The sequence below is a fragment of the Thermochaetoides thermophila genome (assembly GCF_000221225.1).
Source record: "Thermochaetoides thermophila DSM 1495 unplaced genomic scaffold scf7180000011820, whole genome shotgun sequence".
Classification (NCBI taxonomy): Eukaryota; Fungi; Ascomycota; class Sordariomycetes; order Sordariales; family Chaetomiaceae; genus Thermochaetoides; species Thermochaetoides thermophila.
Genome location: NW_006383036.1, coordinates 3,126,089 through 3,138,470, shown reverse-complemented (window position 1 = coordinate 3,138,470; position 12,382 = coordinate 3,126,089). Strand labels below are relative to the sequence as shown.

Genomic DNA, 12,382 nt, shown 5'->3' with positions numbered 1-12,382 from the left:
ACTAAACTATTAGCCACCCAGGTGGTACCCGACGAAATGTGAGCACGTCAGGAGAGCGCGGGGGAGGTTCCGATCGGGTCGGGGGTAAAACAGGAAGGCCCCTAGCAACAGCCGGAGCAGCAGGCGACTAGAATGCCGAAAGAGCAGGGCGGGACACGGAGATGCGCTTGCGTATCCCGACTGGCTTTGCCGTGTACACGGAACCCAGCCGGATGTACGTGCGTAAGATGTAATGCACCGAGCATGCGTGTAATATTACAGGCGTCTCGAGGATTGGACAGGTCGAGACTACAGAACCTAAGGGACTTCAACGGACTGGATGGACGTGCTAGAAGGCTGTGAGAAGTCCGGCGCATCCTATTTCTTTCTCCGTGGCCCGTGACCGCTGCCTGTTCGGCAGCAGATCGGCTCGCCGACAGCCAGCTGTGGAGCGGGGATCAGGGCACAGCAGGTCATCCATAAACGACAGGGGGTTTCCCTTGCGATCAACGCGATCACAGTGCGATAAATTGATTAGTGCTTTTTTCTTACCTTTCCTCGGATCTTGGGTAGCAATTCGATCGTGGGGCCTCGGGGTGGGGAATGTGGGGCATCATGGCTTGGCTTTCTTGCGATCTTGGATCCTTGCAATTCCGGTGCCAAATGGGGCAGGAATTTGTCCTGCGGTTGGCACGCAACGAGCGCGCACAACCAGGGAGGGTGACCGTTTCATCTTGGCGGTCGATTTGCGCGCTGCCCCACGGTTTCGCTCAGCGATTGATGATATCCCGCAAGTGCTGCAACTGTTGCTGAGTGTCGCATCCACTGCCTTGAGTTTACCTCTGATTCCCATTCGTCTCGCTGCCTGACCGGTGGTTTGCCTAATAGAACGTGCTCCCGGTCCCTGGTAGCTTCATCCATTCTTCCCCAACCCAACTGAGGTGCACACCAGCACGGACCAAACCACAGCACACACCTATGCTACGCCGCACCGTCGTTGGCTGCGTTAGAGCAACGAGCTATAGGCCCTTTTCAGCCATGGCGTCGAAGACTCCCGTTGAAGATGCGATCCGGGAAAAAGTACGTGAGCTTCCTCGCCGTTGTGACGACCGTATTCCTCGGCTTACACCTCCCTTACTGCTGTTCAGATCAACGCAGCGCTGAAGCCCACCCGGCTCGAGATCTACAACGACTCCCATTTGCACCGGCACCACCAAGCGATGGTGGGAAACACCTCGACAGAAACTCACTTTCGTCTTGTTATCACCTCGGATGCCTTCCAGTCGAAGATGCAAGCTGCCCGTCACCGCATGGTGTATGCCCTTTTGAAAGAAGAGATGTCCCGTGAGGGCGGCATCCACGCGCTGCAGTTGACTACTCGGACCCCCGAAGAGGACGCAAAGCTTGCTGCGCAAGAAGCTGCCGTGACTTGCAAGACTTGAAATAAAGCCCTTCCAAGGAAAATGGGAATAGCGGTGTTTTTATCTTAGACTGATACCGAAAGATCAAGCGACATATTATATGGATAACGGAATATTCCATATTTGTGTCAATATCCGTGAGAAAACTCAGAAGAATGGCGAGTATAGCGATACTCCTTGCAATACGGAGGAGCTCGACGCAACCTTCGTACGCTTTCATATCCCAAGTCTCCTCGAAACTACCGGGTTGCCACCAGCCTGTACTGGCCATACATGATATCACAGCGCGTGCGACACCATTCTATGGCTTTGCTTTTCTTCACATCGACGGGCTGCTCCCTAATTTCCCCTCCGCCATTCTACGCCGCAAGTACTTGACAAAATTTGGCTCCTGATCGCCCGAGCTCTGCTTTCGCTTTTTGAATCGCCTACCGGGCTCCCTGGCTCCAATTGATTTCCGAGATGAAGACTTAGGTTTGACAGTCGACTCCGGTATGGCCGAGAAGTTGCTTTGCTGTGATAACAAACCACCAGGCAAGCCGACCCGTTTAGTGCGGGTTGGTATGTTTGGGGTCTGTGTTTGTTGAACTTCGGGCAATGACGAATCGATCGGGTCGTCTTCTAGCACTCTGGACCGACTGGAAGCGAGTTTTTCTCTGCTTGCTGATCGAAACCCCTCGATACTAGGCCGACGATGTCGAACACTGGATCTAGAGGCACCGACGGTTGGGAGTTGCTTGGGCGCTCCGCTGACTCGATGTGTCGTGTCTAACTCAAGAGATGGCTGATCCGTGGAGCTGTCTAGGTCATTCTGCTGCTGAACTTTGGGCTTCAATGGTCTTCTCGGAGTTACTACTTTGATAGCCCCTTCAGAATTCCCTCCGCTATGGCTAAGTTTGCACTCAATCGCGCGTACTTGATTTGGGTACTCTTCTTTCACTTCATGGATGTTTTGTTTGTTCAGGATCTTCTTAGTATAGCGTGGCTCTGAAACGTTTTCATTGTACCATTTAATGGTTGGGAGAGGCGTCTCCTTGCCATCCACGGCGCTGATGTAGTCCAGGTAGTCGCTGCAAAAGACGCGGACAAAATCGTCATACAGGAACTCTGGGAGTTCCTTTGAGCGCTGAAGTTTTGAGATTATGATGATCGCTCGGACGAAATCAGTTTCCGTCCCTCGAAAATCTGGATATGCAACTTTAAAGGCCGTATATGGCGCTTGAGAAGGTGGTTTATTTGGTGAAGGCTTGTTCGAATCATCGGATGATTTTGGGGATGCTTCAGGCCTCACGACAGGCAAATCGCCGGTTCTGGAACTCTCTTGTGGAATGATTTCTGCCGCTATGGGCGCACGTTTTCGCCCTGGAGCGAAGGCCGCAGATGGTTGCATATGCATTGCCCTGCGTGATGGGCTTGTCGGCAGAGCTGACGAGGTAAGCTCTGGATTAGGAGATCGGGCTATCCCAGACAATTCTTGGCCAGGTCCCAACCTAGAAATATCCCTTGAATTGGAGCGGTCGTCTCGGCTGTTAAAGAGGGCAGCAGGGGGCTTCATAAGTCGGTTCCGTTTCGTCTGAGTAGGCTCGGTTGGAATTGTAGACGGGATGATCTGGGCTGAAGGGGGAGTAGAAGTGAACTGTGGTCGACCGGTGGCAGACATAGGAAGAGGGGCAGGTGTGGGATCGGCCGCATGAACACTGGTTGCTTCCAAGTTAACTGGCTCCAGAGTATCTGTGGCAGCTTTTGGGACCTCTATGTCCAGACTTGCTTCAGAAGCCAAGCTACTGTGAGGAATATTGCTAGGAAGTGGAACCTGAGAGATGATATTAGAAAGTGGCCTGGCCACGGGGGCCTCTGGTAAGCTCTCGCTTGGCGAAGGTGCGTCGGGGTCCAAATCTTGGCCCTTGAAGCGTGATTGAGGGTGGAGATGTTCAGATGATAAGGTCATACAAGACCTCAATGGCTGATCTGAAGGTTCGTCTTCGGAATCATCGTCTGCATCATGTGCTCCTAGCTGGCCATCTGGGGCGGCTGCATCAATCTGAGTAGCAAATTCGTATCCAGGAGTAGATGGCTGCGACTGAAAGCCCTCTACTGCAGAAGGTGCAAGACGGGAGGGGCTTCCCTCCTGTTCTGGAACCAGTTCATTGTTTTGAATTTCATACTCCTTTATTTCTTTAGCATGGCTTCTTCTTAGTTCCTCGAGAACTTGCGCTGGGACCTTGGGGGTTCCACGAACATCCCAAGCGTCAGACCGCTCGAGCAGCTTCTGTTGGTCCTTTGGCACTTGGATCCATCGACGGCTAACGCGGTGTCCTCTAGAGAGGGATAGAAGGAGATCCGGTGACCAATCGCACGGCACCGGCAATCCTGCCATGTTGCTGTGGCTTGATGAAGGCAGCAAGGATGTTGGTCTTCGAAATAGCTAGAAGAATCGAACAAATCTCGGTAGTTGGAAACAACCTTGGCATCGTTAGTTATGGAAGAAGAGAATCAGCACGCCGGTGGTTGGACCTGGAACACAGTGATGCTGATACTTCTAAAAGCAGAAGTGTCAGAAGACGACTTGCCGTTCGAGATCCACAAGATCTTACTTACAGATAAGCTTGGGCTCCATGCAACAGAAACAAACCAAAATGGGTATGGCTGAAGGTGATTGTTGTCACACAAGAGCTGCCGGTTCAACCAAGTTAATAGTGGGCTTCGCGTGCTTCCACGGACCACGACAAAGGCGCGATCTAAGAACGCCAAATCACATGACAACAGGCACGAAGGCCCGCAAAGGACAATGCTTGCTGCAGGAGAAGCAGCCAATCATAGATGCTCCCTTCCTTTTCTATCGATAGAAATGGTCGGGGGTCTCTTTTGGCCTCGGTGAGCCCCACCATTGGCGTCGCGCCGGGCGATGCCCACTCAACGTCATCCTCCAGCGGTCATCAAGGCCGGAGCCAGGCGAAGCAAGAATCTGTTTGCTCATTCGCCCATTTCAATCGCAAACCACCCCGCTCAACTGCCCATCAACAAGATCCAACCTCTTTACCCTCCTGGCGCCTATTGTGACAACGTCGATTTGGCGGCGTTTTCGCGGCTGCTTGTTTCCTGAACTTGTCGATGTCTTCTGGCGCTTTATGCAGAACCAAAGCATGACATCCGATTTCGTTGAGATCATCGTCTCTTATCCTTTCTCCCATCTCTAACAAGAGAGTCTGGCGCGATGGTAGACTCCAACGGGTCTCGACAGCCCTCCCTTGCTGCTTCACTGCCGCCATCCCCGGTGGACGCCCGGCCACGTCGCGACTCCATCGTCTCGCTGCCCGTCTCCCCGCCCATCGACAGGGAGCAACTCGCCCTCGCTCTCGACAAGATCCATACCTCTGCCAGCCAGTCCGATGCTCTAACAACCTTCAACGACTTTGCGCCGCCCCCAGGCTCGCTTCCGGTCCCTGAACCCAAGAGTACGGCGACCGAGATTGTTCAGCAGGGTTTGAGTGGCCTGTACAGCCGCCTCAAGGAAGCTGTCGGCGCCGTGAGCAAGAGTGCTTCTTCCCATGAAGCTGTGGGGGATGGCGACAACTATGAGGCCGGAACAAGAAGCACAACCTCGCCCTCGGCTGGCACATCCAAGGCACCTTTTCTTCCCCGAGGAGAGGGCAGCGGGTCAAGTTCTTCTGCCCTGGAACCAGTTCGGCTGTCTTCAGACACCCATACGTCAGGCGCGATGAGTGCTAGCTCACAAACGCATCTTCAATCATCATCTAAGGCATCATCCATTGCGACAACCACATCTGTCGCCGCTAAACTATCGTCGCCTGCCCTTCAGGGGTTATCCAAACTTAGCAAAGCGGTACTTTCAGTCACAGCTAACCCTGCCGTCGCGCCTGTGACAGTCCAAGGGCAGGTTTTACTAGATAAAGAAGCAGCTCGAGGAATCACCACTCATGTTGATGATGTGTCGGTAAGGCCTGCTGGGAGGAGGAGCATAAGTAAGCCGACAGCAACAGTACAAAGCCCGATTCTCTCCGCAAATGGAAGCCTGGACAGCATTTCTACGATAGATCGCATCATGATCCCCGCTCGCACCACACGAGACGAAGCTCTCAGCACAGATGGTGGTGCGGACACGCCACGAAGCCCAGTCCAGTCGTCTGTTCCTGAACGACGCGCTTCAGCTGCGTTTCGGCTCGCACCGTTAGATGTCCTAAGGAGGCCTGCAGTGATTGATCGGCTTGCTTTTCCAAAAGGAAGTAGTCGCTCGAGATCCTCCTCTATGGAGCCTGGGACTACGGAAGCAAGCCCCATCAGCACTTCAGCTCACAGTTCTCTCTACCATGAGTCCTTTACCCAGAACGAACGCCCCCAAATTCTGCAATCGGGTATCATAAGGATCCCAGGGACGACGACCAACGAAGGAGCCTCTGACGCGGTCAGCGCAAGGCTAGAACGCATGCGCAAGCAGGTACTAAGCAAGGAATTTTGGATGGCCGATGAAACCTGCAAAGAATGCTTTCGTTGTGGCGCCGCCTTTACTGCTTTTCGGCGCAAGCATCATTGCCGGACCTGTGGTTGCATCTTTGACTCCAAATGCACTTCGCAGATCTCTGGTCAGAAATTTGGTGTCCAAGGCTCCTTAAGAGTTTGCAAGACATGCTTGGACGTTATCAATCGCCGGTACGACAGTGCCTCCGATGATTCGGCTGATGAGTCATATCTGCCTGCCATCTTCCGTACCAGTCAAGCGAAGCACACCCCTACATCTGTCAAACAGCGGACTGAGGATGAAGGAAGCACATCAGAGAGGACCGAGCAAACCGATCAAGCAGACGATGGCAAGGTCGCGGTTACTCCTATGATGGCCATACCTGCCACACGCAGAGTGGGCGACAGTAATCGCAATTCCGCCGTCCTGGAGATCGATTTACCGCAGCTTAGTAGGCCCAGCTCGTCACGGTCCTTAAAATCGCTGGCGGCTGGTCGGCCACAATCGTCAGGGCATCGTCGTCACCACTCTAAGCACAACTTCCTTACTAGGCTCAAGGGTACCATGGATGACAGAGCTCCGTTTCGTGCAGCAAGTGGAGATGAGGTCGTGAAAAAGGCGAACACAAATGCCTTTCACGACGACAACATCATTGACCCAGACCTTGCTGAGTTCATGTCTGACGATTCGAGTGATGACGAACAAGTGAGCGACATCTACAGTGTGATGAAGACGGATGAGTTCCAGCCAGGCAGCGTGGACCCAGATCGAGCAAGTTTCGGCAACTTCATGGGCAGTGGAAGAAAACACCGGTTCCGCCAAGGCGATAAGAGCATGAGCATTGGCGGGCTTTCTCACATAAATCGCGGTTATGAGGAGGGTGGTGGCCTCCAGAGTTTGACGATACATCATGGTCGACCGCTACGGAGGAGAAACCTCAGCATTGCCAGTGCGAGCATCCATCATCTCAGGTCCCCACGGCCAAAGTCTGCTATTGCCAAGGGCCCCACGGCGTCAGCTGACGCTTTGTCCGTCTTTGATGCCATGGTCGGCGACATTCCCGGTCTGAAACGCACCGAGTCTACTCGCAACGGTCAGTCGACTGAAGGCGGTCTCAACCCTGCGAGCTGGCAGCATGTGAAGAAGTTGTTTCGTCAGTTGCTGGATGACGATAAGATTCCCAATCCGGAGAGCTGGGAGAAAGCTCTTCTCCCTATCATTGACCAATGCGCAGATGATGTCGATCCGGACATCCGGAGCGGCGATGTTATGGATATTAGACATTGGGTGAAGTTCAAAAAGATTCCTGGTGGGAAGCCGAGCGACACCGCGTATGTTCACGGAGTGGTATTCACCAAAAACTTGGCTCTCAAGAGTATGCCTCGCAGGATCCGCAACCCGAGAATCGTAATCATCACTTTTCCGCTCGAGTACCAACGCCACCCAGAGCAGCATTTTATGAGTTTGCAGCCAGTTATCGAACAGGAAAAGGAGTACCTGAGGATGGTGGTTAACCGCATCCTCAATCTCGAGCCAAACGTGCTACTGGTCGAGAAAGGCGTGGCCGGAGTTGCTCTGCAATATCTCGCCGAAGCCAACGTTGCCGTCGCATACAACGTCAAGCCATCCGTCATCGAAGCGGTCGCTCGTATTGTAAACATGCCTGTGATCTCGTCCATGGACATGTTGAGCCTGGGTGCCCGAGTCGGCACATGCGAGAACTTTGAAGTCAAGACATTCGTCAACAACGATATCAGGGGAAGGAAAAAAACCTATATTTTCATCTCTGGCTGCCCCAAAGACCGTGGTTGCACCATTGCCCTTCGTGGCGCTTCGACCGAGATCCTCGCGCGCATGAAACGCATCACCGAATTCATGGTCTATGTCGTTTACAATTTGAAGTTGGAGACCTGTCTCATGCGTGACGAATTCGTCCAGATTCCAACAGAGCTTGATTCATTGATGTCAGCCGACTCCTCAAGCACACAAACCAGTCATGGATTGCTCCCGGTCGTTGGGCCGGCTCCCAACTCCTCAATCAGCTCCTCTGCTTTCACGGCACAGCAGAGCAGCACAGAGCCCTCCGATCGTTCTCCGACTAACATGAACGCAGGTAACCTGAGCAGCAGCGACAGTACCGGTGCTAATTCTGAACTATCAACCTCCGAAATAACAGCTGAAACAATTTTACGGCCGGCCGTGCAACAACCAGCTGTTGAAGAGGTAAACACAATAACTTCTGCGCAGGACTCACAATCTCCGCTTCAAGTGCCTGAGGATATCCCCATGCCAGCCTTCTACAGTGACATGGTGGCCAAGTACGAGACAAGAATATTGTCTGTATCTCCGTTTGTGAGGTTCACTCAGCCATACCTTCTCATGAAGGCACGCGAACAGGAAAGGCGCTTGGAGTACCTGAAACGGCTTCGCGATCAGGATCAAATTCAAGAACCCGATCAGCCCGACAAACCAGAGGAGTTTCAGCTCATCAAGCCCGAGATGATACACCAAATGGGCCAGAAGGCTCCGCGGAAGATCATGGAGGTAATCCATGCTGTCCATGATGCCGAGTATGACAAAGCGCTGCACAACTACTTGACCCAGACGAAGCAGTGGGAAACCTATCTTCAGAACTGTCTAGATTTGTTCGACCCTTATGCACACCAGAATATCGTCGTCCTCTCTTCGGTTACTTGCACCGCTACTCAGATCCCGTGTGTTGAGCCTGCCTTGATGGCCATCGAATTCTATAACCAACATCCGGATGAAGGGGGCTTCCTGGATCAGGACTTTACACTAGGCCAATACATTGAGGATATATGCGACACAGCCAATTACGTGTGTACTGCAAACAACTGCGGCCGCAAGATGTACGAACATCATCGGACGTTCGTGCACGACAATGCCCGACTCACCATCATCTTGAAACCATCACCTCAGTGGCCTGAGAATTTTCCAGAAAAGCCGCAGGAGCGAGGAGGAGGAGATGACGAGGGCACTGGTATCTGCATGTGGAACTATTGCAAAGTCTGTGATAAGCACTTTGGGTTGATGCCAATGTCCGTCAGCACCTGGAAGTACTCGTTCGGCAAATATCTTGAGCTCTCATTCTGGAACACGGGCCTCCGGCTGCACCCAGAGACTGGATGTCCCCATGACCACAAGAAGGACCATGTCAGGTATTTTTACTATACATACCTTGACATTGCAGTCAAGGTCCATTACGACCCCATCGACCTTTACGAGATCATCGTTCCCCGCAAGAGGATCACTTGGAAGGTCGACATCGATCTGAAGCTCAAAAATGATGTCTTCACAAAAGCAGAAGAGAGATGGAATCGGTTCATCAACTCAGTCAAAGCTAGGCTCAAGAGCATCAAGATTGATAGCGTACTCCCGGAGAAGGCCGAAGACTGCAAGGCCGAAGTGGATCGACTTCTTGAAAAGGCTGAAGAAGACCACAAAGAGATGATTAAAGTCTTGCAAAATGCATACATGAATTCAAAGTACTACGAGATCATTCCTTTTAATGTGGTTTTCAGACAGATGCTCGAAAGGGCCACGGAATGGGACAGCGCCTTTACTCAATTCGAATCCAAGTTTCTTTCTGACAAGGATGTCCGACAGTTGACACTGATCCAACTCAAGAAAATGTTCTCCGATCACGAGAAGGATCCAACGAGCACTGATGGAACAACAGTCGGGTCAGAGTCGGAGGAAAAAATGACGCCCGTGACATCGCCAAATGAGAGTTCTGATGTTGGGGAGAAGCTGTCTCCATCATCTGAGGAATCATCAGTCCCTCAGCTGCCAGAAAAGACCACTCAACAGGAGCAGCTATCGCAACCATCTGAGCTCGGGGACAGTCAGTCTCACGAGGAACTGTTATCACCTTCCCTTGCAACACAACCAATCACTAATCAGAAGGAGGAGGACTCCGTGAAAGCTGAGGAACAGCCAGATGCCGTCAAGGCTGGAGAAGCTGAGGCGCAGATTCCATCGGCACCACGGATGCCCACCTCCACTTCGGTTTCCGAGGTGGGAGCTAAAGGGGTCAAACCACCTAGCAACCAACCAGCTGGTTCTTCATCCTCTGCAGGAGTGGCAAACAGCCCAACGCTATCCCGGAAATCAACCATTGCTTCCCATAGTTCTCCCACCGAACCATCCTCGGCAGCCAAAACTTCCCATAAGGAGCCTTCGCTATCAGAAAAGGTTGAGCAAATCCGACGGCAAAATCGGGCACACGCCATTACCAGCTCGGGTTCGGGAGCTGAGGCACCGACTGAAACCACATCCCCGTTCTCGCCCGACCGTACCATGCTTCCTCGTCGAACAGGCACTAATGTCTCGCCTCCAATGCTTCGCACTTTTGGTCAACAGTCAGGAACAGTGTCAGGGCCATTACCTCGCACGCAGTCTACCATTGGTAAACTGTTGAGAGATCAAAAGGTTGCGCAAGAGGCGGCAGCATCAACAGACGCACAGAAGGGACAAACTGGGGATGACACGTTGAAAGGAGACAAGAAATTCCTCGGTACGCTGAAACCACACCGCAAAGCTGGACCGTCCAACATTCCGCGATTTGTTCACAACAAAAGAGATTCCAAAGTGTCGAAGCTGGCCTATCATTTCGAGCAACTGAGTCGGGAATTTGAAAAGGAGCGATTGAAGGACCGGAAGCAGAGAGCGACCAAGTTGCATCACACCCGAGCTTTCTTGCCACGGTCTTCAACCAAGACGATCGTCGAGGTATATCGGGATGTCGATCAGGCTGTTCAAGAACCCGGCCCGTCAGATGAGGATCATCTCGGCAGAGAGTCAAGTGAAAAACAATCTGTCGAAACATCCACTCCAGATATCACTCCCGCTGAAACACAAAACAAGCCTCCCGAGACAGAACCAAGCTCGCCAGCATCGCCTCCGTCGCAAGAACGGAGAGATAAAGTTTTTGCTACAACTGAAGGTGAAACAGAGGAGAATAAAGTCCAAGAAGAGAATCGTGTTAGCACGGACGATGAAGCAGGCAGCGATGTTGAGGGCACTGGCCTTAGCTTCGATGACATCTTACCAGACGTCAACGAGATTGCCGAGTCTTTAGAGCAGAATGCGATCCCAGAAGAGTTGCCCAAACATCAAAAGAAGAGTCTCATGGATCGGTTGGCTAATTTCTGGGCCGAGCGCTCCGCAAGCAGTTGGCCGCAGCTCGAGTATCCCGTCAACATGGGCGACCACGTCATGTTTGATTCAGACGTTATCGTCCGGGAAGATGAGCCCAGTTCACTCGTGGCGTATGCTATGAGCTTAAATGACTACAAGGAAAAGCTCGCTGCCATCCGGAGAGACCTCAGGATGTCGAACTTCGGTGAGACTGATGTGAGCGGCGATAGCCTGGAAGACAACATGGGAACGCCGGTGGACCCAGAAGCGGCGAAGGAAAGGGCCAGAAAGATTGACATGGAACTCGAAAAGACCCTCCTCCGGTCGACTGGGACACACGTCAAGTACCAGTTTGTGCATGGCACAGCCAAGATGATGTGCAAGATTTTCTTTGCGGAACAGTTTGACGCCCTACGGCGCAAGTGTGGTGCGGCTGACAGATTCGTCGAATCACTGTCGCGCTGCCTGAAATGGGACTCGAAGGGCGGCAAGACCAAATCTGTATTCCTCAAGACTTTAGATGATCGCTTTGTGCTCAAGTCTCTGTCGGTCCCTGAGACCCAATCATTCTTGAAGTTCGCTCCCGATTACTTCAACATTATGGCCGAGGCGCTCTTCCACGAGCTCCCATCTGTGATCGCAAAGATGCTGGGCTTCTTCAGAGTTCACATAAAAAACCCGGTCACCAATACCGATATCAAGCTGGATCTGTTGGTTATGGAAAACCTGTTCTACGACCGGACACCCAGCCGCACGTTTGACCTGAAGGGCTCAATGCGCAACCGGAGAATACAGTCCACTGGCGAGCGAGACGAGGTCCTTTTGGACGAGAACATGGTCGAATATATCTACGAGTCGCCGCTCTTTGCCCGTGAACACTCGAAACGCCTGCTCCGGGCCTCGGTGTTCAACGACACACTGTTTCTGGCTAAACAAGATGTGATGGACTACTCCCTTATGGTAGCGGTCGACGAGGCAAAAAAGGAACTCGTTGTGGGCATCATCGACTGCATCCGGACGTACACGTGGGATAAACAGCTTGAAAGCTGGATCAAGCAACGCGGTCTCGCCGGAGGATCGCGTAACCGTCCCACTGTGACCAGCCCGAAAGAGTACAAGAGTCGGTTCCGGGTGGCGATGGCGAAGTAAGCGTTTTCTGGACCCACAGCGATGAACATGAGCTGACTTAATGTGTCACAGATATATTCTCCAATCCCCCAATTGCTGGCATACTTTTGGGACGCAGCGAATTGCTCCAAATACCCCTCACGAACCGAGGGCTCGGTTCGAAGCGTAAACTGCAACATACACCCCATCACTCGAGGTTCGTTGCTTGTTTGGCTCC

General features: G+C 52.5%; 3 protein-coding genes across 3 annotated transcripts; 2 read left to right on the top strand and 1 right to left on the bottom strand.

Moving 5' to 3' along the window:
* Positions 1–1,017: 1,017 nt before the first annotated feature.
* CTHT_0058430 (bola-like protein) lies at positions 1,018–1,421 on the top strand (the record flags this gene model as incomplete). The annotated part of the gene is made up of 2 exons (XM_006696100.1): positions 1,018–1,059; positions 1,128–1,421. 2 exons carry the CDS (start codon positions 1,018–1,020, stop codon positions 1,419–1,421), a joined length of 336 nt encoding a protein of 111 aa, XP_006696163.1.
* Positions 1,422–2,110: 689 nt separating this feature from the next.
* CTHT_0058420 (uncharacterized protein) lies at positions 2,111–3,777 on the bottom strand (the record flags this gene model as incomplete). Its single annotated transcript, XM_006696099.1, has 2 exons — positions 2,111–2,149; positions 2,317–3,777. The coding sequence occupies 2 exons, from the start codon at positions 3,775–3,777 to the stop codon at positions 2,111–2,113; spliced, it is 1,500 nt and encodes a 499-aa protein (XP_006696162.1).
* An 837-nt stretch (positions 3,778–4,614) lies between these two features.
* Positions 4,615–12,186, top strand: CTHT_0058410 (uncharacterized protein; the record flags this gene model as incomplete). Its single annotated transcript, XM_006696098.1, has 1 exon — positions 4,615–12,186. The coding sequence occupies one exon, from the start codon at positions 4,615–4,617 to the stop codon at positions 12,184–12,186; it is 7,572 nt and encodes a 2,523-aa protein (XP_006696161.1).
* Between the last annotated feature and the right edge of the window lie 196 nt (positions 12,187–12,382).